The sequence below is a fragment of the Camelina sativa genome, chromosome 3 (assembly GCF_000633955.1).
Source record: "Camelina sativa cultivar DH55 chromosome 3, Cs, whole genome shotgun sequence".
NCBI lineage: Eukaryota > Viridiplantae > Streptophyta > Magnoliopsida > Brassicales > Brassicaceae > Camelina > Camelina sativa.
The window spans coordinates 476,101-501,312 of record NC_025687.1 but is presented as its reverse complement, the minus strand read 5'-3'; the positions used below and the strand labels follow the sequence as shown (position 1 = coordinate 501,312).

The window sequence follows — 25,212 nt, the reverse complement described above, 5'->3', positions numbered from 1 at the left end:
GCAACAGTGACGTCTTCACAGTCCTGTTTCAAGACATCCCTTCTGTACTTGGAGCTAAACGCAGCACCAGTGGCCACGGGAATCCCTTCACCAATAAAAGCAAATCCACCAAGCATGTTGTGTTCTTTAGAGAACATGTGCATGGATCCACCTTGACCTCTGCAGCAACCGGTGACCTTCCCAAAGAGCTCACTCATCACAGCACGAGCAGAGACACCTTTGCTGAGAGCGTGAACATGGTCACGGTAAGTGCTGACGACGGAATCAGACTTGGTCAAGAGCTTGATGAAGCCAGTGGATACAGCTTCTTGGCCATTGTACAAGTGAACAAAACCAAACATCTTTCCTCTGTAATACATTTGAGCACACATGTCTTCGAATGATCTACCGAGTATCATGTCTTCATACAAGACCAATCCTTCCTCTTTGGTAATCAACTATAGAAATTTAAACAAAAATCATAAATTTACATCAATTCCTTAATCAATTCAACAAATTTCAAGGCACGTAGAAATATAAAAAGCTTCCAACTTTAAGTCCTAGAATGAACAATTCTGCCACAGAGTTCGAGAAATACTAGCTAGGATCAGTAGAATACAAATTACTACACCTAGTAACAACAAAGTATAAGTCTTTAGAATTCTAAAGAGACGCATTAATAATACCAGGCTATTGATGGATTTCTTCTCCTTGACAACTTCCTGGACACCGACGACGGGAGGAGAACGACGTGTGGCGTGAGCGTGGTTGAGCCTGCGAGAAGAATGAGCGGTGAGGGAACGGGTGGATCCGAGGAAAGAAGAATGAGGAGCCAATCGGATCGGGAGCACGAGACGATTCTCTTGAGATCCATGGAGAGGGAGGGTGGCAGTGAGCTTGGTTGGAGCGAAAGCCGTCGCCATTATCGAAGAATGGAGAGAGACCAATGAGATCGATCAGAAATTTTTTATAATTTAGGGGATTCAAGTGGAGAGGGCGGAGAGAACAAGAGAGATGAGAGAGTTTGGTAACTTGAAATAGTTAAACAAAAACAAGAGGCAGAGAGGAGAAGGGCTGATGTCTTCTCCTTCTCTTCTATACTACACTCGCATTTGGTTTTGGACCCACCCCAACCCAACTCCTTTTTTTTCGTTAATACCAATGTTTCAGTTTGTATATCTTTTATATTTGAAGATCGGATCTACTACTTCATCACAATCTTAATTCCTAACTAAACTACTCAACACAATATCACTTTTCTTCTTAAATTTGATTTTTGTTAACAAAGATCTTACCAGAATTAGCACATGCTTTTTAATTTTAACGTTGTACTTTACTTACATATTGCCTGAATTATTTACACAAAAAATTATGAATAAAATATTGATTAGGATTATTATGAATTTATGAGTGCTAAGAAAACAAATGGAATTACGAAAATAATAGTTGTATAATTCTAAACTTTTACTTTGGTTCTCCTCCTATTGTCTAACTTTACCTTTCAATGTAATTAAATTAATTATCCCATATCGTTTTCACCATTTGGAACTTATGCCAATAGACGTACAAATGTACAACTGCAGAAGAAAGCAAAGAAACGCAGATACGTAACAGCCAAACAACAACATAAATGTTCAAAAATGTTTCTCAACCCGCAAGCCTTGTCAAAGAGAGGGTTCTAAACCACTCGGCAAACATAGCACCTAAAAACCCTATCACATAGTGATTGTTCTATAACCAAACTTAAGTGACTTTGTATTACATTTTATTAGACCCGGTCGCTTTCTATATTATGTGATATATTCTTTCATTGTTTGACGCTTATTAGTCTAGAGTCTAGACTACCTATATATCTCGAACGGTTTCAAAGTAGAAAAGTAAACAAAATCCTGAGTAATGGTAACTTGAGTTATCCAACATATGATTCGAAAAACGAAGATCAATAGACCTTTTAAACAAAACCAAAAGAGTAACTACGAAGATCAATAGACCTTAAACGACAAAATATAGTCTTAAATCGATAAAGGCAACAAACTACGAAGTAGGAGAAAACAAGTAAATGTGCTTAATCGAACAAGCCGAAACCCAAATCTTCGTCACTCTCTTCTGCTGGTTCCTCCTACAAGAATAAATTTACCAATATTAGATATAAATTAATGACCACAACAAAACACTCTCTCAGTTAAGTCAGAATAAGTGACTATATCTAATTATTCCATTTACCTTCTTCTTCTCCTCAGCGGCAGGAGCGGCAGCTGCAGCACCACCACCAGCAGCTGGAGCAGCAGCTGCAACTGGTGCACCGCCTCCACCACCAGCACCAACGTTCATGATGAGATCAGTCACGTTACGTTTCTCAGCCATCTTGGCGAACAACATTGGCCAGTACGACTCAACATTAACACCAGCAGATTTGACCAAAGTTGCGATTTTGTCAGGCTATCAACACAAAAATCAAGGATGTAAACACTCCAGGGCAAAGAACTTCATCCAATTCAACAGACTAATTCAGACAGAAACAAAAACACTACTTATTCAACTCTTGATAATAAAACTCTACCAATCAATCATCAAACTTCAAATACTTAAGAAAATTAGACTATCAACAACAGATAGCGGATCTAGAGAGAAGAAAAAAATAAGATTTTAGACTATTAAGTCACCAGAAAGAGGTCCTAATCATTAAACTTCATTACCAATACCGTGAGACCAGTTCAGATATAGAACAAAAGAGGGAAAGAAGGATACCGTGATAGCAATACCCTCGTCCTCGAGGATCATAACAGCGTAGCTGCAAGCAAGCTCTCCTACTGTCGACATTTTTTTTTAACTGAAACGAACAACAAAGTATTAATAGTGGGCTATTATTCACAAATCGGAATCCAAAAATCGAAATTTTAGATCTATTCAAAAACCAAAACAACAACACAAACGATTATGACATAACAGAGAGAGAGTAAAACGCTAAGAAAGATCTATGATAGAAGGAAATGGAGAGTCACCTTAGACAACGATCGAAAATGCTTTCGCAACGCGGCTCGAGAGAAGAAACAAACTTTGGCTAGGGTTTTGACAAAGAGACGGGACGAGACTCTTATAAAGCTATCCAACCAAGTAAATGGGCCATTAAAATATTCCTAAAGCCCATTTATAATTATTACAGACAGACAGTTTGAGATTATTGGGCTTTCTTAAAGTTAGGCCTTTTTACCCTTTTCTGTATGAATTTTAAAAAAATACGCATGCTCTCTAAGCCATTAATTGGCATTTAGTCGAATAACAAAAATAATTCATTATGAAAGTCATTAAAAGAAATTTATAGATTAACGAGCTAATTTTTAAAAACAACGTGCAATCTCTCTCTTGTCTCTCTCCGTAGCTACGCATATTACCACGCACGGTATATATATCAATCAACATGGACGGACCCATAACGAATATATGCATGTTAATATCGATGCAAACAAAATAATATAATAGTACTAGATAGAATTATTAAAAAGAAGAAAATAACACAGTCATCGGTGTCGTGGTTGCAGTAAAAGAGGTGGTCAGAGCAAGTTCTTACACAAGCAAGCAACCAAAGATTATCTGTACTTGCTCTCTCTCTCTCTCTCTCTCTCTCTCTCTCTCTCCTTATTTCTTGCAAAAATCTAAAAGCAAATCTCAACTTCACGGAACACACACAAAGACAATGGTGTGTTGTTGTTAATAATAGAGCAGTGACTGAGTGATCCTTTCATCTTCCCTCACCCAAAAGTAAAAAAAAAAAAGCCATGGGGAAAAAGAGCGGCTCTTCTTCTTCTTGGCTTACAGCCGTGAAGCGAGCTTTCCGATCTCCGACCAAGAAAGAACATAATAACGAAGTCGAAGATGATGAGGAAAAGGTTCGTTTCTTTCTTTCTAGATCTTGTGCTTCCGTAATAAAGTTTGAGAGACACTTTTTATTATTATTTTTATAACAAAACTATCTGTTTTGCTCTGTTTTTTCAACAGAAGAGAGAGAAGAGACGGTGGTTATTTAGAAAACCGGCGACTCAGGAATCTCCGTTGAAGCCTTCCGGTATCTCTCCGCCGCCACCACCGCAAGAATCAGTTAACGTAAACTCGCAAACCTCCCCGGAGACAGCACCGAGTAACGCAACCACGACGACGCCATCGAACGCCGAGAAACCCCCGTCTGCCGTCTCCTCCGTCGCCACGTCAGCATCTAAGGTGGTCGCACCGAGGCGAGCTTATTACGCAAGAGAAAATTACGCTGCTGTTGTTATCCAAACTTCTTTCAGAGGATATTTGGTGAGCAAATTATATTAACAATATTGAGTTATAGACCACTTTATAGTGACAGTGATGTGTTATATAAGATTTAATAAGATAGACATTGTATATCCTATAACAAGATCTAACAGTGAAAGATTGAGATTTTTTATTTGTTTTTTATTAGTTTTTTTTTCTCCAAGCTGTTTTGTTCTTTCTAATATGGTGGTGTATGGATTAGGCAAGAAGAGCATTACGAGCATTAAAAGGGTTAGTGAAGCTACAAGCATTGGTAAGGGGTCATAATGTGAGAAAGCAAGCCAAAATGACTTTAAGGTGTATGCAAGCTCTGGTTCGAGTCCAGTCTCGTGTGCTTGACCAACGCAAACGCTTGTCTCATGACGGTAGTCGCAAATCCGCCTTCAGCGACTCCCACACTGGTTTTGAATCTCGTTATATTCAAGATATTTCAGATCGACAATCCATGGTTAGTAATTACTACAGCCTCCTAAGCCTTGCCTAGACTATAGCATAATTAATTGAGGTTTTATAGTTATAGTCTTATAGACATGTTTTGCTTTATATGTAGTTACCAATATGGTTAAGCAGTTTTAACCATTCCTGTCTGATTTAGGCATTCACGTTCGTTCTGTAAAAAATGTGTGTCTTAGATTGTTTGTTTACGTTTTGCATCTGGTGACTAATGTCTTTTGGATTTTGATTTGATTATGTCTTTGATGCAGTCAAGAGAAGGAAGCAGCGTTGCGGAAGATTGGGATGACAGACCACACACGATAGACGAAGTGAAAGCGATGCTACAACGGAGACGGGACACAGCATTGAGACAGGAGAAGACTAATTTGTCTCAGGCTTTCTCTCAACAGGTAATATTACTAAACCGGCATAAGTAAAGAGCTTATAGTATATATAAATTGAGCTTGTTGATAAGACCGTTTCGTTACAATGGAAGATGTGGAGAGCGGTTGGTAACCAATCCGCGGGAGGAGACCACGAGGCAGAACTCGAGGAGGAAAGACCAAAATGGCTGGACCGGTGGATGGCTACTAGACCGTGGGATAAACGACCTAGTAGTAGAGCTTCGGTTGACCAAAGGATTTCAGTTAAAACCGTTGAGATCGACACTTCTCAGCCTTACTCAAGAGCAAGAACGGGAAGCCCGAGTCGTAGCCAAAGACCTAGTTCCCCATCAAGAACTAGCCACCATTACCAATCCCGCAATAATTTTCCAGCCACTCCATCCCCGGCTAAGTCTAGACCAATACATATTCGGTCAGCTAGTCCGCGGTGCCAGAGAGACCCGAGGGAAGACCGGGACCGAGCAGCTTATAGTTATACATCAAACACACCAAGCTTGAGGTCTAATTATAGTTTCACAGCTAGGAGTGGATGTAGCATTAGTACCACAGTGGTTAATAATGCATCATTGTTGCCTAATTACATGGCAAGTACGGAGTCAGCTAAGGCCAGGATCCGGTCTCAGAGCGCACCGAAGCAACGACCCTCGACTCCCGAGAGGGACCGTGCGGGTTCGGTCAAGAAACGGCTCTCGTATCCGATCCCACCACCACCGGAGTATGAGGACAATATTAGCTTGAGGAGCCCAAGCTTTAAGAGTGTGGCTGGTTCACATTTTGGTGGACTGTTAGACCAACAATCGAATTACTCTTCATGTTGCACCGAGTCAACTAGTGAGATCCCTCCAGCGTCTACTAGTGACTTTAGGAATTGGCTTAGATGATTGTTCGTGATGCCAAGTCAACGGTCACGATCTTTCGTCACTTTCTTTAATTATTTTATATTCAGAAAGAAGAAACAAAACATTTATAATTGTGTCGTTGAAGACTTGAGGTTGAGGTTGAGGTGTCCTTGGAAGAAAAGTTTATTTAGCCGATTGATCTGTAACTTTGAAGATTTCTGAAATGTTAAATGATTTTAAATTTATTATTAGTGGATTTTTTTAAAAATGTTTATTTGCATTCTAAAAGCATATTGCAATCACCAAAACGTTTAAAGAGAAACAAAACAGTGACAACTACAAATATTTCTGTTTCTTATAAATGAATGGCTTGTAGATCTTATTTTTTGGCCTTTTGCGGGCTTAAAAATTGGATAAAAAAGATTTGAATCTTCCACTTTGGCTCCAGAATTTACGTTTTTGGTGATTTTGATACAAAAGTGAGACTTTAAACCTTTTGAGAATGAGCTAAAAAGGCAAAAAAAGCTGCAACTTTGCTACTTGAAACACGAGAAGAGGACATCCCATGTGACATGATTCCCCAACATCACTCACTAGTCACTAGTCTTGTCTTTTGACGTTTACACACAATTTTTTATCACTTTCACGTCTGATATCACAAACATGCTTAGATTCCCTAAAATATATATAGTTTTTTTTCTTTCTGAAATGTGAAATTATATATATAAAATGTCAAATTAACCTGTAAAACAGAAAGCCTAATTAACAAGTTTACTAGTAAATGTATGTTGGAGCAAATAAAACACAAATGTTTCTCAAGGTGAAACTCTACAAACGGCATGTAGTTAGATTCTGCGGCATCAGAACGGCGGGGATTGCAAGTTCTGGATTTATGGCCCATAATTTATATAGGCTTTCAACGTTGATGGACCTAAACTTACGGGGATTAAAGTGTATGGTAAGACTTGAAAGGGTGGTGCGTCATAGATGATCTCACCACGCGAAGAGGTAATGATCTTCTCTTACACGGCCCATTGGGCCTTAAATTGATATACGAAGCACTGTACAACAAAAGTACTTTCAACCGTGGCAAGGTGAAGTAATCAGCCTCCTGGAAAAAGTGGAAAACGTGTTTCATTTAATCTGTTGAAAGGTCTAGTGCATTGAAGACTAGTAAAGACACTGATTAAACTGACATGGCTTTTTATAAAATTTATGTTTTTTTGCTTTTTTGCTTTTCTAGTTGTTGTTATATGTTGGCAGCAAACCAGTAATGCAGATGATGGTACAACCACCTCGACCTAGACGAGTTGTTGACCGAACTAACGGTTCAAGACGACCGTACATTGTTATTAACTTATTTATCATGGATCAAGACTTTGAAGAACTAAGATAACTTTTGTAATGGAACTGTTTGTTATATAATATAATTCTTGGATTCTCTTATTGACTCTCTTCGTTACTTTTACAAAGCTGGAAAAATATTTATATACATGTGGTCGAAATAACATTATATAGAAATAGAATGATTAAACCTTAAGAAAATGAAAAATAAAATTTGAAATAATTAAACTAGTGGTCAATAATTTTTCCAAATTGTTGTCATGAATGATTATGGGTGTGTGTGAACACATAGATAGTGTGGATTAGATTTCTTTTGACTAGAGATAAGTTTTCAAATTTCTGGTTTACCAAAAGTATCAAAAAACCAACTAACGTATACCAAACACACATCCATAAATTAATTAAATTATATATTTTCAGTCGACAACTTACATTTAAAGAAAAAAAAATCAAAAAAACAATCAAGAAGAACACAATTACATATATAATAATTATCCGGTTCAACCGTTTATTGTACAACTTTAACCGGATAATCATCAATCGAACCAGCCCACGCGTTACCAGTCATCTCCTCCGTCGAGACCGCTCGTAACGCTTTCCAAACCGCACTATTACACTTAAAACCCGACCCAAACGCAATCTGCCAAAGTCGATCACCGGCTTTAACCCTGCCCTTAGCTTCGGTATAAGCCATCTCATACCAAAGTGAGCTACTCGAAGTGTTACCAAACCGGTGCAAAGTCATTCTAGAAGGTTCCATGTGCCAATCTTTGAGATCAAGATTCTTCTGCACTTCGTCAAGAACCGCTCTACCGCCTGCGTGAATACAGAAATGCTCGAAAGCTAGCTTGAAATCAGGAATATACGGCTTCACTTTCAGTTTGAACATCTTCCTTTTGACCAAAGAAATCAAGAACATCAACTGTTCCGACAACGGAAGAACCATCGGTCCTAAAGTTGTGATGTTTGTCTTTAGAGCGTCTCCGGCGACAGACATGAGCTCTCGAGCTAAAGAGACACCGATTGTTCCTCTCTCGTCTTCCTTCTGGTACACGCAATTGTAGTTCTTGTCGTCTGATCCTTTATGTGTTCGAACGACGTTGACCAGCGAGTACTTTGACTTCTTCCGGTCTTGTCGGCGGTTAGAGAGTAGAATCGCGGCTCCGCCCATCCGGAAGATGCAATTGCAGAGAAGCATTGACCGGTCATTTCCAAAGTACCAATTTAGGGTTATGTTTTCCGTGCTCACCACGACAGCGTAGGAATTAGGGTTTGCTTTGAGTAGATTGTTGGCAAGATCGATTGAGATTAATCCGGCTGAGCAACCCATCCCTCCAAGGTTGTAGCTTTTGATGTCTTCTCTCATCTTGTAATGGTTCACGATCATGGCCGATAGAGACGGTGTCGGATTGAATAAGCTGCAGTTTACAATCAAGATTCCGACTTCTGCCGGTTTAATTCCGGTTTTCTCGAAGAGGGAATCTAAGACTCCGAACATAACGGCTTCAGCTTCGGCACGTGCCTCCGACATATTCAGCTTCGGCGGTTTTGAGGTAATGCCACGTGGCAGATAAGTCTCGTCTCCTAAACCGGCCCGGCTCGAGATTCTTTGCTGGAACTCAACCGTGTCTTCTGTGAACGATCCATTTTCCTCCGTCATCGTCAAGAACGAATCCACAGATATTTTCCGCTCCTCTTCCGGTTTGTAGCAGGAGAAGTCAACTAGATAAATCGGTTTAGACCGGTTAGCCACGTAGAGGGTCAAAACGAAACAGAGGAAAACCAAGCAGGCGAGTCTCGTCGCCCCGTCGAGTTGAACCGCCTGGTTAGACCAAAGCTCGGAGAGCGTATCCAACGTTAAACCGGTTAGCTGAACCAGCACGGTTCCGGCTAAGGGAAGAATGATAAGAAAGAAGAGAATGGTGGTGAGGTTGCAAGAGTTGTGAAGTCCAAGCTTCACGTATTTGAGCTTAACGGACGTTAACAAATCCGGCAAACGTCTACGGATTCTTATAACGGCCGATGATGAATCTCGAAACGCCATCTCCGCCGTTAATCTCTCTCGATCCATTTCTATACTATTTGTTCTCTCCATGATCAGTATACCTTTGGGTCGAAATATTTTTAAACTGGAACCAAAGATTGAAGGACAATGTTAATGATTAAACGATACACAAATTTGGAGAAAGAGAAAGAGAGAGAGAGAGAGAGAAAACGAGAATGGAAAGTCTAAAACAGGTGAATTAGGAGGATTTTGGTGAAATTAGGGCAAGTAGGAATGGAGAGATATATAGAGTTGCTATTAAGTGCAAGAAAGAGAAATAAGATTAAAAATAAAAAATAAAAAGATGGAATAATATTCGAATTTAATGGTGGGTGGTTCCGAGATACTACTATTAGCTCAACTACTTACATGGGACCTTGATATTAAATTAACTAGTCAGATTATTTTGTCATGTTTTGTTCACACGAACAATGCAAATTATAAATGGAGTAACATTTTAACAAAAAAAGTCTAGCAAATTCCAGCTGAATCTCATAAGTCATATGGTAGATCATAAGTTGGGGTTTCTTACATCAAATTTAGGCATCTTATAACTTTCTATTATTGTTTATAACCTAATTTGTTATACAGAGACAAGTCTACTACTATAATTTATCATTAACCCATAACTTTTTATTATTGTTTAACCTTCATTAGCATAGCAATTAGCAAGCGTATGTGTGTATACAAAATCGAGTGAGAGAAATTTCGGGGATGATCAATCGAATTAGTTAAATCTGATACAATATTTTTTGTAGTATATTGTAAATTAAAAGGAAGAAACGTGTTCGAGAAACGTTCCTTTCATTCAATGAGAAGCGTTTGCTGTCCAATTTGCAATTACAGTGGTAAACGAAAGCGTGTCCCCAAAAATCCAAGTTTGTTATTTTTTTTTATAAAAATGTATCCCCATGGCTCATGGATACAAACTCCTTATTATGGGCCATGGTAATTTCATATTGAGTTATATACTATTATTACCTATCAATATTAGCACATTTTGATTTATTTTATTTTTTTCATTATATACATACCATCCATATTAGCTGTTCCAATATTGTTGTCATTATCAATTTATGTATAATCTTGCTGTCTTCATTAAGACGTTGATGTAACAAATTATTTACCAGATTTCTTTACAAAATAAAATTATAAAGAAGTCATTAATGCTGGGTTTGTATATTTATTTTCGAGTATTCTGTTATATATACATAATAAGATTGATTGTGTCAAGATGTCCAAAAATGGACCTCAGAATCTCAGATGGGGGTAGTTGTAGCCTTGTAGCTTAATCTGTAGGTAAAAATGATCGGATTTTAGGTCCAAAGTGGACTCGTCTCTGTTTTGTTTTTCAATATGATAGAGTTATTGATAAAATGCAAATAGTTTTCTGTTAATATTTCTAGTATCATAACGTAGCCAATCATTTATAATTAATATCTTTGGATCTTTGCTTATATTGCATCTTCTTTCCATTTTGATAGAACTTTTTAATTTATACGAAAACAAACCAACAAAAAAAACATTCCGTATATTTCGTGCGCTGTAGTGTGAAAAAACATTTCAACCAGCAACTTATTATTAGCGTAAGAATACCAAATCTATTTTGTTATCTTACTATCTTGACATATTTAAAGAATAATTAAAACGAGTACAAAAAAGCATACTTTTCTCTAAAGAATGTTCCAAGCTAGCGATTATCACAAAGAAAAATAAGACAGTAACTCGATACATATTAGGAAATTACAGAGAAAAATACAACATCCAACGACATCGTTTCGATTAATCGTGATACACGAAACACATGTTTCGACAGTACGTACCAACTCTCCAACTTCAATATAAGAACGATCCAGGTCATTATCATATGCTAATAATACATATTTTTAGGTTTAGGTGTATGCATGTACAGTAAAATGACCATATGTAAACAGTGGAGAACTAATTAATAAACAGATGAAATCTAAGTATTAATTTGTAAAAAAAAAAAAATGGGGTAATGATGATATTGAATGGTGGACGGGTGCCCATGTGTGGACATAAACCAACAATTAATGTTGGTCGGCTTAATACCAACTAACTAGAAACCAGCCCGTCATCAATGTATGAATGTATGTACACATATTTTCACAACTATACAATAATATAAAAAGGACTAATAATTTTAATGGTTGCAACATAAATAAACGATTAGTCTACTTAAAACTATATCGATAAAAAGGTTTATTTTGGCCGTGTAATATCATATGCATAGTACTGTAGTACTAAGTACGCTGAATGATACCAGATGTGTAGGCTTAACTCCTATAAAAAATGAATTACTCCTTAAATTAAAAGTTTAAGTAAATATATTTATTTTTAACGATTAAAGTAGATGATACAGTGTTTGTTTGAAAACCATTTAAATGGATAATATTGAATCACAGTACTAATCTATTACAACACGACGATCGACAAAATGTTTACTGATTTTCTTTTTATATCGACTATTATAGATTTATATATTGTGCTAAATTGCTAATACGCAACCAATTTATCTGTTACACATGTTTCTGTTGCCAAATCATAGTCATCTGTTTTGAAAAATTTATGGATTTAGCAACAAAGTAGCGACAAATTTTAAGGTCTATTATCCGCCACAATTTATTTCCAAGTTTTATCATTGACATGGACAATTTATAGTCTTATCATTGGCTATATACAACATTTTTTGTTGTGTGTGTAATATATATCTATAAAACATAAAAATTATCTTTTGGAATTGCAGTTTCTTAACCAATCCATTATTCAAAAAACAATCTAGATTCACACTTTGTACGTTATTTTCCAGTTAATTTATTTTCTTGCCTGTCTTAATTATGTTATCATTGTATTCCATATCGGTATTGTGTCATTGTGAAGTGTGAATCGTTGCCACTTGACAAAACCGTAACCATAAAGTGACAATATTGTTTCAACTATACTCGATTAGCGCAAACGATCCCTTTCATTTATTGGACGTTTGACTAATTTAACTGTTTGACTTGGACGTTTGATGAGTCAAACATAAAAGTAAGCCAAAACCGAGTTTTGAGGAAGATCGCATATGGCTAAGGCTAACCTATGGATATAGTATATATAATATACCTCCATATAAGCCCACTTCTATTAAGTCTGGCTTTTTGTTAGCAATATATTCCAAATTTGCCAACTCCAGATTTTACTATTCATTATACAAGTTCAACTTTAATTTTTTAAAAAATCTGAATTGATAACTTGTTATTATATCTTATTGCTTATGTTCTTCAGAGGCTGCATCAGTATTCCAGACTACATCCTTTAATCCAGATGAGAAGTTTTTGTAGAACTGCAAAACATAATTTCAAACATAAACCAATTATTCGAGATGTTAACCGGATCTGAACCGGATAAAGATTGAACTGAAACATTATTATTACCTTGTGAAACTCGAGGGTATCGCCGCCGGTTTTCCTAAGCTCTACCACATGCAACGATGGTGCAACTTCAAACACCTAGTAAACCGATCGCCAAACCAAAACAATTAGATATATAACATTATTCACCAAAACCCAAAAACCGAACTAAACCGGAGTGTTGTTATCACCAAAACCTATCTTTTTTCTTACCTCTGTAGCTACGGAGAGCTGACCTTTACGACCACTTTTGTCTCCTTTCATTTTTATCTGCGATTTTATCAAACAATGTTTTATAACGTTGGAGCCACAAACGACATAAATTGACACAGACAAAATCAAGAAGACGAACAAAACCTTGTAGTTGTCTTTACGGACATTGAAGCCTAATGGCTTTGCTGTTTCTTCCATTTTCGACATTATCTCACTCGCAGATCGTTGGGACGTAAACCGTGTCTCTTTCTTCACAAGTTGCTGCAACAACAACAAAAAAAAGAACAGCTTTAGTTAGACTACCCCATATATTGCTTATAATATTAGACAATCGAAACATATAGTAAGTAGAAAAAGAGTTCGTACGGCTTGCTTATCAAACAAGTTTTCAAGACTAAACTCTCTTGAGCTAGAGATAAGTTCAAAAGCGTTCATGGATACCGGTTTCTCCTTCTTCTCTGTCACAAGACAATCCTATAGTAGCAGAACAACAGAGTAATCTAAGTTACTTTACTTTAAATGAACTACAGAGAATATTGGGAAAATGGCAGTTGTTTTTTCTTTTTAACCTTGGAGTTACTGAAAGCAGCGTCAACATCATCTATGGTTATGTCCTCATCATCTTGATCAAATGATGGCGGTTTGTATCCTTGTTTGAACCATTCATCTTCTAGTAACTCTGCAATACTTATTCTCTGCAATATATAAACAAAGAAAAAACAAAGTATTGTTAAGCTCTTGCACAATTAAGACCATTTGATCTTAAAGTTGACAGCATCTCAAGTCACAAATTCACAACTATCTATGCATTCATGTAAGAGGCGCTTACGGTTACAGGGCTGGGTTCGAGAATACGCTTAATGACTCTCTTGGCACCTGGAGAGAACCATGGTGGGCAGCTAAACTCAGCCTTGCATATCTGAAGTACACGGAAGATGAGATTAAAAAAGTAGTGAGGAAAAGTAAGTAAGAAGAAGCAGAGGAAGAGAAAATTTACACGTTTGTATAATGTCATGAGATTAGGCTCATCAAAAGGCAAGTAACCAGCCATGAGCACATATAGAATTACACCACAAGACCAGATATCTGCTGCTGCTCCATCATAGCCTTTGTCCGACAAAACCTGCCCACAAATCCAACAAAAATGCCCTAGAAATTAGAGTCTTATATCTGATCATACACTTATAACTTGATAGAAATAAAGCCTATATGTATATGATTCTATATTTGAGCATCTACAGAACAGTTTATATGCTTTGCTTTTTCTAGTTCTGAAAGTAAGTAATATACCTCAGGAGCAACGTAGTTAGGTGTTCCACAAGCTGTATGAAGCAAACCATCTTCCTGCATTCAAAAAGAATAATGATTAGAACACTTGATTCAAACTGATATCTAGGAGGTTATTTCCGTAGAAATTAATTGCCAAGTTTCAATGATGTCCACTTGAAAAAATCAAAGTACAGTACCCGAACTTGCCGTGAGAACGCGCTTAACCCAAAATCAGAGACTTTTAGAACCCCATTTGCATCAAGGATCAGATTCTCAGGCTGCAGCAAGCAACATATCACATAGCATATGAATCTTGAATAGGATGAATATCATAACGCAGGAAAGAAGAAGAAGGTACAGAAGAAACAAAAAAATAAAGACCTTGAGATCTCTGTGGTAGACCCCTCGACTGTGGCAGTAATCCACAGCATTGACAAGCTGCTGAAAGTATCTCCGAGCTTCATCCTCCTTAAGTCTTCCTTGTTGCGCCTATATATGATACAAATCCAAGAATAACATTAGTAGAGAAGAGATGAATAAACAGACAACATCTTGACCCTATATATTTGTGAAGATAACTAAAATAAAGTAGTCATTAGAACTGATCTTATATATACAGGGACATCTTACTAGAACTGTCAATTTTGTTACAAAAATATTCAAAGAACAGTGTTTGTTTGGTGTCTTACGATTTTATCAAATAGTTCACCTCCATTGACAAGCTCAAGAACGATATAGATCTTCGTTTTGCTAGCCATAACCTATATCCACACAGACAGAACATAGAGGTGTGTGTCGTCTTAAGATTCAAAACTAATATTAGCATTTAAGGAATAACTAAAAAAAGAAGTGAAAAGCTTCTTCAATACCTCAATGATTTCAACAACATTTGGATGTTTAATAAGTTTCATCGTCGATATTTCTCTTTTAAGCTGCACAACAACAACAACAACAACAACAAAAGGAAACTTCCATCACGCTCTAGTTAAATTCTTCAAGATCTTGCTCATAACAAAATCTAAATCTTCTTCAAATTCGAGCCAATTCCAAAACAAAATCTAGTCTACTTAAACAAAAAAAACAAAAAAAAAAAATCCATGTCCTAGCTAGATGTGATGTATGACATAGATTTCCAAAAATCTTCAAATCCGTGTATATATATATATACACAACAGTCATATAAATTTGAAATTCTTAAAGTATTATTATTTTTTTTAAAACTCTAGTCAATCATTAATCAACCTAATACTGTACTAATACACCTACCTAGGACATTTAGGTCCCTAATCACGAAACTAAACTGTTCTTTAATTATATTTATTTTTTTTTTTAAAACCGTACGTGAATTTCGTTACGTATTCAAGCAACACACTATAACACGAACGAACCTGTTCGACCATTTTGTGACGGAAGACCTTATCTCGGTCGAGGATTTTGATAGCAGCTAAATCGCCCGTGACGGTGTTCTTGGCGTATTTGACCTTAGCGAAGCTTCCTTCTCCAAGAGTTCGACCCATCTCATAGTTGCCAACTCGCGTCCTAGTAGCCGGCGCCTTCGCCTTCCTTCTGCTCCCGCTCATTATGTAATCACCGCCGAACAAAAACCACACAAAAAAAAAAAGAATCCGATGAAAGAATCAAAATTTCAGAAAAAAAAAATGTGATCTCTCTCTCTCTCTCTCAATCTCTTCTTCTAGTGGCTGAATGTAAGGCGAACGAGAGGAAGTGGACGAGCCAGAGATTTAATAGGAGCGTCTGTGATTCACGCGCTTCTTCTCGCCACGTGTACCCCCTTTTATATTATTTTCATGCTCCGCGTCCATCCCGTGTGTATGTTGAATCGTACTTATTATAAATGTACGTTCATTCTCCTATCCATTCATTTAAATTCCACATATTTTGTGTGTCTCTGTGTTGTGTGTGGTAACTGGTAAAAATATATATAGAAACCCCAATCTTGTGTTTTCTTTTAATTTTAGCAATGTGATTTTTGATGTCCTCGATCCTAATTACAGTATGTGTGTATATATATTTCGGTGTTTCATTCCGTTCTTCTCTACTCATGCTCAAAGTTTAATGTTTGAAGTTGGAAACTATCTATATGATTATCTCCCCTAATTGTTTGGTTTGTCAATATATAAATATGTAACGGTTCTAGACTTTGATTATAAAGAGACAAATAAAGATAATTGAAATAGTTGAACTTTCCATGTGAGTAAAGGTAATCTTGTGTGAACCCCACCACATCACATATCCTTCCTGATAAACTCAGATGACACAGTCAGAATGTGATAATGTTTTTATTTTTCTTCTTTCCTTTTTTTTTTTTTTTTTTTGTTTTGTTTATGTCTCTTATTTTCTTTCATATAGTATACTTTATAATGTCTTGATAAATTATAGAATACAGCCAAAACACGCAGAAAATAAAAATGTGGCAGACAGTATGAGTTATTGCATAACTACTAATAATTTTTTGAAATATTATTGTTACGAACAAAAGAAAAAGAAAAAGAAAAAAAAATGCAATAATGCAAACTGAACCACTCGATTCAATAATTGAGCCTGTTTTAAATATTTTTCTTTTAAGTTGGAGTACAATAATATCACGTCACCATCATATGATAGCAATTTCATTATGTTATCAACTTGAACTTCTTCATTCCAGATTTTGTTTGCTTTCTTTTTTTAGATTTTATTTTGTTTGATTTTCTAATTACTGTTCCGGTTTGGATCCGTTTCTAGCTCCACTAGACTGAGCGCATCCACCCGGGTCCTACATGTATCGATTCAGATAAGACAATAGTATTATTAATGTATAGCCCATTAAGGCTTAAATGGCCCATTAACATTGTTAACCTCTTTAGGGCCTAACAAAAATAACATTGTATTATTTTTGCAACTAAATTTGTCAAGACAAATATGATCGAATTTGATACTAAAAGCATTTGTATGAAATTTCTATATTCATATACATATGATGATAATTTCGATATTTTTCTTATCAAGACAATAATTCTTCTTTATGCTTCCACTTTCATTCGTTGAAAAATGTTAATCAAAGTTACAAAAATGGTCAAGGGACCTAATTGTTTCCTCACATAGTTTGCTTTCAGGGTTCATTATTTGCCGTATGAGTAACGAAGTTAGATATATTCATACGTATATAGTAGAGTCGGGTCAGATTGTGTTTCTTATTTATCTTTATATATGTCAATAATTTTGATACAAGCATATAATGTCTTTAAGATTCCTATCGTGAATTTGTACAGATACGTAACTCTGCTTCGCACCACACGGCACCGTTGTTGCCTTGCCTAATCCCTTCCCCACGTTTCTTTTCGCCTCGTAACAGAAATGATAATTTTAGAGTACTACTATAGAATACCTCTATACGAAACTTATTAGTCCTCTAAAAATTAGAAAATATTTCATATAAGTATACTTCGCTAGAAAACCGATACATACCAAATTAAACCGGGTCTAATCATGAAATTATATTTTCTAACCAACCTGCATGAATAGAAACCGGACTGCATATATATATAGAGTTACTCACACTCAAAAGATAATATTAAATCTACAATCTCTTTTCTTTCACTTCGCCTAATTTCCCAGCAAAGAAAGTAATAAAAAGCCTGAAATTGAATCATAACTACTACTTGTTTCGATTCTCTAGCAGTCTTGCTAATGAGCCACGAAAGCGACAGGAATACGAATATGAAGACGAAGATGAAGAAGGAGAGGAAGAGAACGTCTTCAATGGTGTTCTTATATTTGATGATTGTGAATATATGTGGAGGATTGTTTCTAAGCTATTGGCTTTACAAATACCATCCCACGAATTCTCATCTTTGGATGGTTCCTCTTGGACTCATCTTATTCATCACTCCCGCGTTTCTCTCTCTCGCCGTTTTGATCTCCGATCTCTGCGACGACGATGATGACCAAGTCAATCTCCACCTGACCCAAATCTCGGTCATAATATAAATATTTTGAGTTTTTTTTTTTTGTCAATTATTTGGTATTAATATGATCTAATATTAATTAACCGACTCCGTATAAAAAGGTAGACTATATTTGCGTGGTTTTATGGTTTAAGTTCATAAATTTTCCACCTTTATTTGCGAAAACATTTGGTACCACAAGTTATCTTACAAGTTATATTTATTAAGACTCTACAATGTAACAGATGTTATCTTTGTTGACTTTATTAGGAAGAATTTTAAGAAAGGCATTGTACTTAGTGATAATCATGTTAAATTTAGTCTTTTTGTTTTTTTTTGGACAAAAGTTAAATTTAGTCAATACATCAATCAGTTGTAATTTTGATACTGCCTTTGCTCTGTAGAACTACAAGTCTATAAAGAAAGAGAGTATTTGTTCAGTTTGAAGTTGTTATGTTGCCTGCTGAATTTGATTGCTACGAGTAGGGAAGAGATTCAAAAGATTCTAAGAAATGGTGACAGGGTTTGTAGAATGCCACAAGGATGAACTGAGGCAAAAACAACAACAGATTGCCACTCGTAAGCTCTCATATTTAAAATTCTGAAACCTGTTTGTAAATTCTTCATAGTCTGCCTCCCCTGTTTTGTTTGAAGAAGACACATTCTCCCACAAAAGCTGTAGAGAGACACAAACAGAGTGGGCCAGCTACTAACAGAAGACACATTCTCTTCTCTTAATATCAATATAAGGGGATATGAAACGACATTGTCGTCTATATCTCAATACAAGTTTTACTAGACTGCTAAAAGGCAGGACTATTGTTACCAAAAGATATACATGCATCAAAGTCTCCTAGTTTCTTTACGCTACTATGTTACCACTTCAAAAGGTTACTAGCATTGTCTTAACGTTTGCTATCAATGCCTCATTTAATACTTCTATAGCGAAAGGAGTTACTAATCACATACGTACCATGTTTCTCCACTTGTCCTTAAGATCGGATGAGCTACGATTCACGTGGAATACACCTTTTCCCATCTCCAGAATCTTCCTCCATGGCATGTTTTTCCTGATTTTTTCTGAATATATCTTCACTCCCACCTATCCAAAGTAAAACATATACTAAGAATTTAAAGCTAAAAGTAGATTGTAAGACAAGTGGAGGTAGAGTGGTGGTTTATTACCATCAACATGTTTTCTTCTTCAACTGTCCAAAGAACCCTTTTTGGCTGATCATTAACAACAACAGAAGCTTCTCCGCAAGCTTTCTCCATATCAACGAACTGATCATTAACAATAACAGAAGCTTCTCCGCAAGATTTCTCCATATCAATGAACTGATAAGCTGATTCCTCTAACTGGAGATTTAGAGCCTTAAGTTGCTCGACAACTTTGCGTATCTGATGGAGGTTCTCATGTAGTTGCATTGGTAGTGTTTTATCAGAACCATCCTCTAGCTGAACGTTTATATCTCCACTATTCAGCTCAGTATCGAACATGTGAGCTGAAGAGTGTTCATGTGCCTTTGCAGCTCCAACAGCCATGGAACTAGTCGCTTGATATGTCAACCAACAATAGGGACAGTATGAGGATGCAGCAGGATCATCCCAATCAAGCTCAGCACATTTCATGTGAACAGAGAGAGGGCAGTTCTTCCCAGAACAAGGCACTACATAATCGTCTGCAAGATCGCATATTATACACACAGACACAGTAGACAGCTCAGAGCTTCTGCAAGACTCATAATTCCAAAAGTTGCGCTTCTTGGGAGGCACATGAACATAAGGGAAGATGTTTAGAGCAGATTCGAAGTCATCATCACAGTAAACGTTACAATGTTCATTGAGGTTCTCGCTGACAGAGTCAATTTCTTCAACAGTTTCACCTACCTGAGAGTGAACAGACACAACGGAGTATGTATAAGACAACATTGAGGCAAAGTCACACAAAACAAAGTCACAGAAGTTAACAAAATAGACCAATCAGGCTCATGGAAGAGAAATTAAGACCGAATCGAGCTCGAATTCTACAGGAAACCAAAGCTAAGAGCAAAATTGACTAATATCTAGGGCTGGATTCGAAAATTTTTTTGAAGCTAGAATGAAAATTTTAGGGTTCTAAAGGAGGCGCTTACCGAATAAGGACTGTCGAGGAGAACGAGACTAACTCCGTCGAGCTGTGGATGATTCTTCTCGACTATGATGATCTCATCTTCGAGACTAGCTTCATCAAGTTGGGGATGATTCTTCTCGACTCTGAACTCATCTTCGATATCTCTCACCATTTTTTTTTTTTTTGCTTTCAGATCCGGATCGAAAAATTTGAGAAAACTCAAAGGTAAAAGTGAGAATTGAAATTACGAATGTTCTAGAGGGAGAAGTGAAAAAAGAATGATACTGTGTGTTTCCGTTAGAGAGGGACTCTGTAATGAAGATACTGGGTGTGTCAGTCTCAAGACTGTTGTAATATATTAGAATTAGCAAGGCCTAACTTCTTCGGTGGCTCATGGGCCTTATAATCTTACGGCCCAAATATGTGTTTGGTATATCAGTTTCCTTCTTCTGATAATAATAAATTTTGGAGGCATTTTTTTTGGGGTGATAAAATCGGAGAGTGAGAGAGAGAGGTGCGTCGACATCCAGGTGAATCCAAGTAATTAAATTTGCAGGATTTTATCTTCTTTAAATATTTTTTTTTGTTGAAATCTTCTTTTGCCCATTTGCCAATTTCTCCGTTTGGTTTGAAACTTCGAAAGGGTTCTTTTTTTCTTCGGGGGAAACACGGAATTAGGGTTTAGGTTATTTCGTTGGGGTAAAGAAGAAAGAAGGAAGGAAGGAAGATGCAGCAGTCTCCGCAAATGTTTCCGATGGTTCCTTCCATTCCTCCTACTAACAACATCACTACCGAACAGATCCAAAAGGTTCCTTCTTTCTTCACTTTCCTTTTTTTTNTTTTTTTTTTTTTTTTTTTTTTATTTTATTGTTTTCACACTCGGCTTTTTAGTGTGTTTGTTAGCAAGCTTTGTTCTTTTTTTTGTTAGAGACTCAAATGGGTTCTTGTGATTTGACTTCTCATAATAGTCATTTGGCAGTAATTTGTGTTTATCTTTGAATCTCTTGTTATTACTCAGTTAGTAATCTCTCAATTGTGTTTGTTTACTCCTTCTTTGTGTTGATGTTTCTGTTTATTGATTGATTAGAGACAGTTTTAGGACTAGGAGATTAGATGCTTGATGGGTTTTGTTAAAATTTGGATCAAGGCACTTATAATTCGAGTTTCAAGTTTGGAGATTGATTGGTGGGTTTTGCCTTTCTTGTATAGTTAAGTGGCTTGATGTCTTTATATTTTTGTGGTTAGATGATAAGCTGCATCATCATTGACTTGTCATTCTCTTTACTATATTTCATGTGCTTTAAACGCAGTACCTTGATGAGAACAAGAAGCTGATAATGGCGATCATGGAAAATCAGAATCTCGGAAAACTTGCAGAATGTGCCCAGTAAGTCTCCCCTTTTGTGTAAATTAGTTTATATCCATCTCCTATCTTTTTAAACAGTTATGGAATCTGAGAATTAATATTTGTAATGGTGAGATTCTATAGACATCATTTTTCTCCACTATATTTTCAGGTACCAAGCTCTTCTCCAGAAGAACTTGATGTATCTTGCTGCAATTGCTGATGCTCAACCCCCACCACCTACACCAGGAGCTGCACCAACAACAGCTATGGCTGCTCAGGTTTGTTTATGATAGATTAAATTCATTTGGGATCAATCAAATCAGTATATATATATATACATATATATCGAATTCCAAAATAGAACGTTTGGGGTTTACTTACTTTTGGGGTTTGATTGCTGTGTTAGATGACAACACCGCATCCTGGAATGCAACCACCTGGCTACTTCATGCAACATCCACAAGCTTCAGGAATGGGTCAACAAGCATCACCGGCAGGGATTTTCCCTCCAAGAGGTCCATTACAGTTTGGTAGCCCACACCAGCTTCAAGATCCGCAACAGCATCAGATACATCAACAAGCTATGCAGGGACACATGGGGATTAGACCAATGGGTATGAACAACAACGGGATGCAGCATGCGATGCAACAACCAGAGACCAGTCTTGGAGGAAGCGGTAACAAGTCTTTGCATTAAGTCAATACTTAGCTCATTAATTGCGACTTATATATCCTTGGATGATAAGTTGTGTTCATTTATTTTTTCTACTACAGTGGGGCTTAGAGGTGGCAAGCAAGATGGAGCAGATGGACAAGGAAAAGATGATGGCAAGTGAAAGGATCCAAAAGAAAGCTTTGTTTTGTTGATATTTAGGACTTCTGAATCTCCTCGTAAGGGTTTTGCAATAGCTTATTTGAGTTTTAACAGAAGATAGACTGTGGAATAGTTCCGCAAACCATGTTGTAATGTATTGTTAAACAATCTAATAGTACAACAAGCTTCGGATTGGTTTAGAAACATCTGTCATTCATCTTATTCTGAAAATGAAAGCATTGAACTTTTGTCTCTCATTCGGGACGCGACTTGACGATGAAATTCTGACGGCTGATGGGATTCATAACGACGGGAGGACCAGCGGTTCTAGGCCATGCTTGGAACTTCTCATCCGTGGCTGCCCACCATTCTTTGTTAGAGACAGTTCCTGGAGTAGTCCCTGAGGATTTCACCACCATTAAGATAAGATTGTCCCTAAGTTGAAACACACAAAAAGGAAAAAAATGAAATATTGAGCAAAACATACCTCCAAAGATCTTATTATCAGAGATAACTTTGTCAAAGATGTATGAGATTCCGAAAGAGCCGATAATAGCACCGATTACGTACTTGGCTTTACCTCCTGATGATGTTGCCATTTTTCTTCTAAACCTGAAAGTGATTATTGTCACAAGTCACAACCATTCTTCCAAACTCAACACTCCACATATATGTAACCCACACACAAGACAAAGATATGTAATGATTCAATTATAAAGACCAAAAACCACATATTCGCTTAATTAACAACAGGTCGCCAGAGAAAACTCAGCTATTTTAGGGAACCGAAGTTTTTTTTTACTCAGCTATATTCCAGAGCTTCTATTAAAAAAAAGAAAAGGGCAAAGGTTTGTGGTAGAATCATTCTAGTTGCATCAGAATTCAGAAATTACCTTTGCTGATTGAGAGACACTGAAGCTTAAACACTTGACTGGAGTTGGAGAAGAATTTGACGGTGGAAATTGATCCTTCAACTCTTTCGTCCTTATCTTTAAAAAGAAATTTCCATTAAATGGACAAAAGACAAACTTCTTGGTAATTACTAAAATAGGCACAGCTCGTTATCGCTTGCTCATGGAAAAGACCGAAACGGGCACATATGAGTCATATGACACATAAGATTAGACGATCTCGCCGTATGCCACATGCATACACACCAGTTTATTTATTTATTTATTTTTTTTTCTTCTTTTAAAAAAGTTTAAAAACACCAGTTTGATTTTCGAAATTTTCATTTTCTATAGTGCTGCAAATGACCTGTGCAACATGATTGTTACTTACATAATTGATTAATTTCAGTTGCAGGTCGTGGTTTCGATAATACCTTATGATTTCGTAAAAATACACTAAAAGAGTTAGAGATTTGTAATTTTGGGAAAAATGACTTAAACATGAGCAGTTTCATTTATTAAATAAGTCTAGGGGAGTGTGATAAGTTTGTTTACAGCTTTCTAAAACTCATAAAACCCCCTGAAATACAAAATTAACTAGGTCAAGAATAAAAAGCTAAACATATTGATTGTAATTGACTACATCACATGTGACTTTCTAGACACGTAAAGTCAAATACTAAAATTAATAAATTATACTCGATCACACGACCTAAGCAATCGCTTATCCGATTGTATTTAAACGTCTTAACAAACAGACCCGCCAAAATAATAATAATTAATTCCCAAATTTCGTATTCTATAAAGTTAATTACAAACACTATTATTAAATCATTCTTAATCCTTTTTTTTACTTCGTTCTTTCTCACCAAAACATGATCATGAAGGATGATCGTCGTCTTCTTCCTCACAAACGCGATGGTCTCCAGTTCTTGAAAACGAAGACTGCGTACGTTATCTTCATATTGCTATCATACGCTTTTGGTTATTTCTCCGCCTACTACAACCGTCAGCCGCCGCCGCAGCAGCCACCACCTTCTACGGCGGAAGTGAGAACCGTAAATACGACAAAACCTCAAGATTGTTCAATCGACAACTTCCGAGTAACTACTCGATGCGGCGATCCTGTTCCGCCGGAACTGATTCGCCGTACGGTGATAGACCGGATCTTTAACGGAACTTCACCGTACTCTGAATTCCCGCCACCGCACGCAGCTAAACTCCTCCGGCGAAAAAGAATCAAAGGCTGGGGATCGTACGGAGCCGTGTTCGAGAATCTGATCCGCCGAGTCAAACCTAGGACGATCGTCGAAATCGGGAGCTTCCTCGGCGCGTCGGCGATACACATGGCGAATCTCACGCGCCGCCTTGGGCTCGAGGAGACTCAGATACTCTGCGTCGACGACTTCCGTGGCTGGCCAGGGTTTCGCGACCGGTTCAAGGACGTGGCGTTGGTAAACGGTGACGTTTTGCTTATGTACCAGTTTATGCAAAACGTGGTTAGCTCGGAGTTTTCCGGTTCGATATTGCCGGTTCCTTTCTCGACCGGTTCTGCTTTGGAGAAGATGTGTGAGTGGGGAGTGACGGCGGATCTAGTGGAGATAGACGCAGGTCACGATTTCAATTCGGCTTGGGCAGATATAAACCGGGCGGTTCGGATACTACGACCCGGCGGAGTTATATTTGGTCACGATTATTTCACGGCGGCGGATAATAGAGGAGTTCGGAGAGCTGTGAATTTGTTCGCAGAGATTAACCGGTTAAAGGTCAAAACCGATGGTCAACATTGGGTTATTGACTCCGTGTCTCCGTCAAATTAACCTGACAATAACAATTAATGGATTTTGAACAAAAAAAAAAAAAAAAA

General features: G+C 37.0%; 9 protein-coding genes across 10 annotated transcripts in view; 3 read left to right on the top strand and 6 right to left on the bottom strand.

Moving 5' to 3' along the window:
- The window catches only part of LOC104778522 (pyruvate dehydrogenase E1 component subunit alpha-3, chloroplastic-like), a 2,016-nt gene extending 1,114 nt beyond the window's left edge, over nt 1-902 (bottom strand). Inside the window, exons 1-2 of the mRNA XM_019239378.1 lie at nt 666-902; nt 20-437 (exon numbers count right to left, since the gene is read on the bottom strand). Coding sequence (XP_019094923.1) covers nt 20-437; nt 666-902 — 655 coding nt within the window. The remainder of the gene's footprint in view (nt 1-19; nt 438-665) is intronic.
- LOC104759430 (60S acidic ribosomal protein P1-3) lies at nt 1,850-3,076 on the bottom strand. Its single transcript, XM_010482360.2, has 4 exons — nt 2,982-3,076; nt 2,728-2,809; nt 2,203-2,418; nt 1,850-2,098 (listed from the first exon to the last, which is right to left on the bottom strand). Exons 2-4 carry the CDS (start codon nt 2,797-2,799, stop codon nt 2,045-2,047), a joined length of 342 nt encoding a protein of 113 aa, XP_010480662.1. The 5' UTR covers nt 2,800-2,809; nt 2,982-3,076; the 3' UTR covers nt 1,850-2,044.
- LOC104759423 (protein IQ-DOMAIN 1-like) lies at nt 3,503-6,201 on the top strand. The gene is made up of 5 exons (XM_010482352.2): nt 3,503-3,866; nt 3,976-4,275; nt 4,478-4,723; nt 4,980-5,120; nt 5,207-6,201. The coding sequence occupies exons 1-5, from the start codon at nt 3,756-3,758 to the stop codon at nt 5,993-5,995; spliced, it is 1,587 nt and encodes a 528-aa protein (XP_010480654.1). The 5' UTR covers nt 3,503-3,755; the 3' UTR covers nt 5,996-6,201.
- Nucleotides 7,759-9,567, bottom strand: LOC104759411 (3-ketoacyl-CoA synthase 1-like). The gene has a single exon (XM_010482345.2). It carries the CDS (start codon nt 9,390-9,392, stop codon nt 7,806-7,808), a length of 1,587 nt encoding a protein of 528 aa, XP_010480647.1. The 5' UTR covers nt 9,393-9,567; the 3' UTR covers nt 7,759-7,805.
- LOC104759395 (CBL-interacting serine/threonine-protein kinase 9) lies at nt 12,456-15,846 on the bottom strand (the record flags this gene model as incomplete). Its single annotated transcript, XM_010482331.2, is given in 14 exon segments — nt 12,456-12,687; nt 12,779-12,853; nt 12,968-13,024; nt 13,112-13,228; nt 13,334-13,441; nt 13,537-13,662; nt 13,797-13,886; nt 13,965-14,090; nt 14,258-14,311; nt 14,434-14,514; nt 14,618-14,725; nt 14,926-14,997; nt 15,106-15,168; nt 15,625-15,846. Coding segments are annotated over 14 exon segments (1,347 nt in total). The 3' UTR covers nt 12,456-12,609.
- Nucleotides 18,672-20,673, bottom strand: LOC104759374. Its single transcript, XM_010482313.1, has 4 exons — nt 20,316-20,673; nt 19,366-20,070; nt 19,154-19,282; nt 18,672-18,856 (listed from the first exon to the last, which is right to left on the bottom strand). Exons 1-4 carry the CDS (start codon nt 20,463-20,465, stop codon nt 18,686-18,688), a joined length of 1,155 nt encoding a protein of 384 aa, XP_010480615.1. The 5' UTR covers nt 20,466-20,673; the 3' UTR covers nt 18,672-18,685.
- LOC104759391 (GRF1-interacting factor 2) lies at nt 20,801-22,484 on the top strand. 2 transcript variants are annotated; one of them, XM_019242658.1, is made up of 6 exons: nt 20,818-20,833; nt 20,972-21,101; nt 21,604-21,680; nt 21,811-21,919; nt 22,048-22,318; nt 22,416-22,484. In XM_019242658.1, exons 2-6 carry the CDS (start codon nt 21,021-21,023, stop codon nt 22,475-22,477), a joined length of 600 nt encoding a protein of 199 aa, XP_019098203.1. In that variant the 5' UTR covers nt 20,818-20,833; nt 20,972-21,020; the 3' UTR covers nt 22,478-22,484. The 2 variants fall into 2 exon arrangements, with proteins under 2 accessions (XP_010480627.1, XP_019098203.1); XM_010482325.2 differs by having other exon boundaries at nt 20,801-21,101.
- LOC104759364 lies at nt 22,540-23,459 on the bottom strand. Its single transcript, XM_010482306.2, has 3 exons — nt 23,349-23,459; nt 22,943-23,067; nt 22,540-22,855 (listed from the first exon to the last, which is right to left on the bottom strand). The coding sequence occupies exons 2-3, from the start codon at nt 23,052-23,054 to the stop codon at nt 22,710-22,712; spliced, it is 258 nt and encodes an 85-aa protein (XP_010480608.1). The 5' UTR covers nt 23,055-23,067; nt 23,349-23,459; the 3' UTR covers nt 22,540-22,709.
- LOC104759347 lies at nt 23,993-25,199 on the top strand. Its single transcript, XM_010482292.2, has one exon. The coding sequence runs from the start codon at nt 24,221-24,223 to the stop codon at nt 25,163-25,165; it is 945 nt and encodes a 314-aa protein (XP_010480594.1). The 5' UTR covers nt 23,993-24,220; the 3' UTR covers nt 25,166-25,199.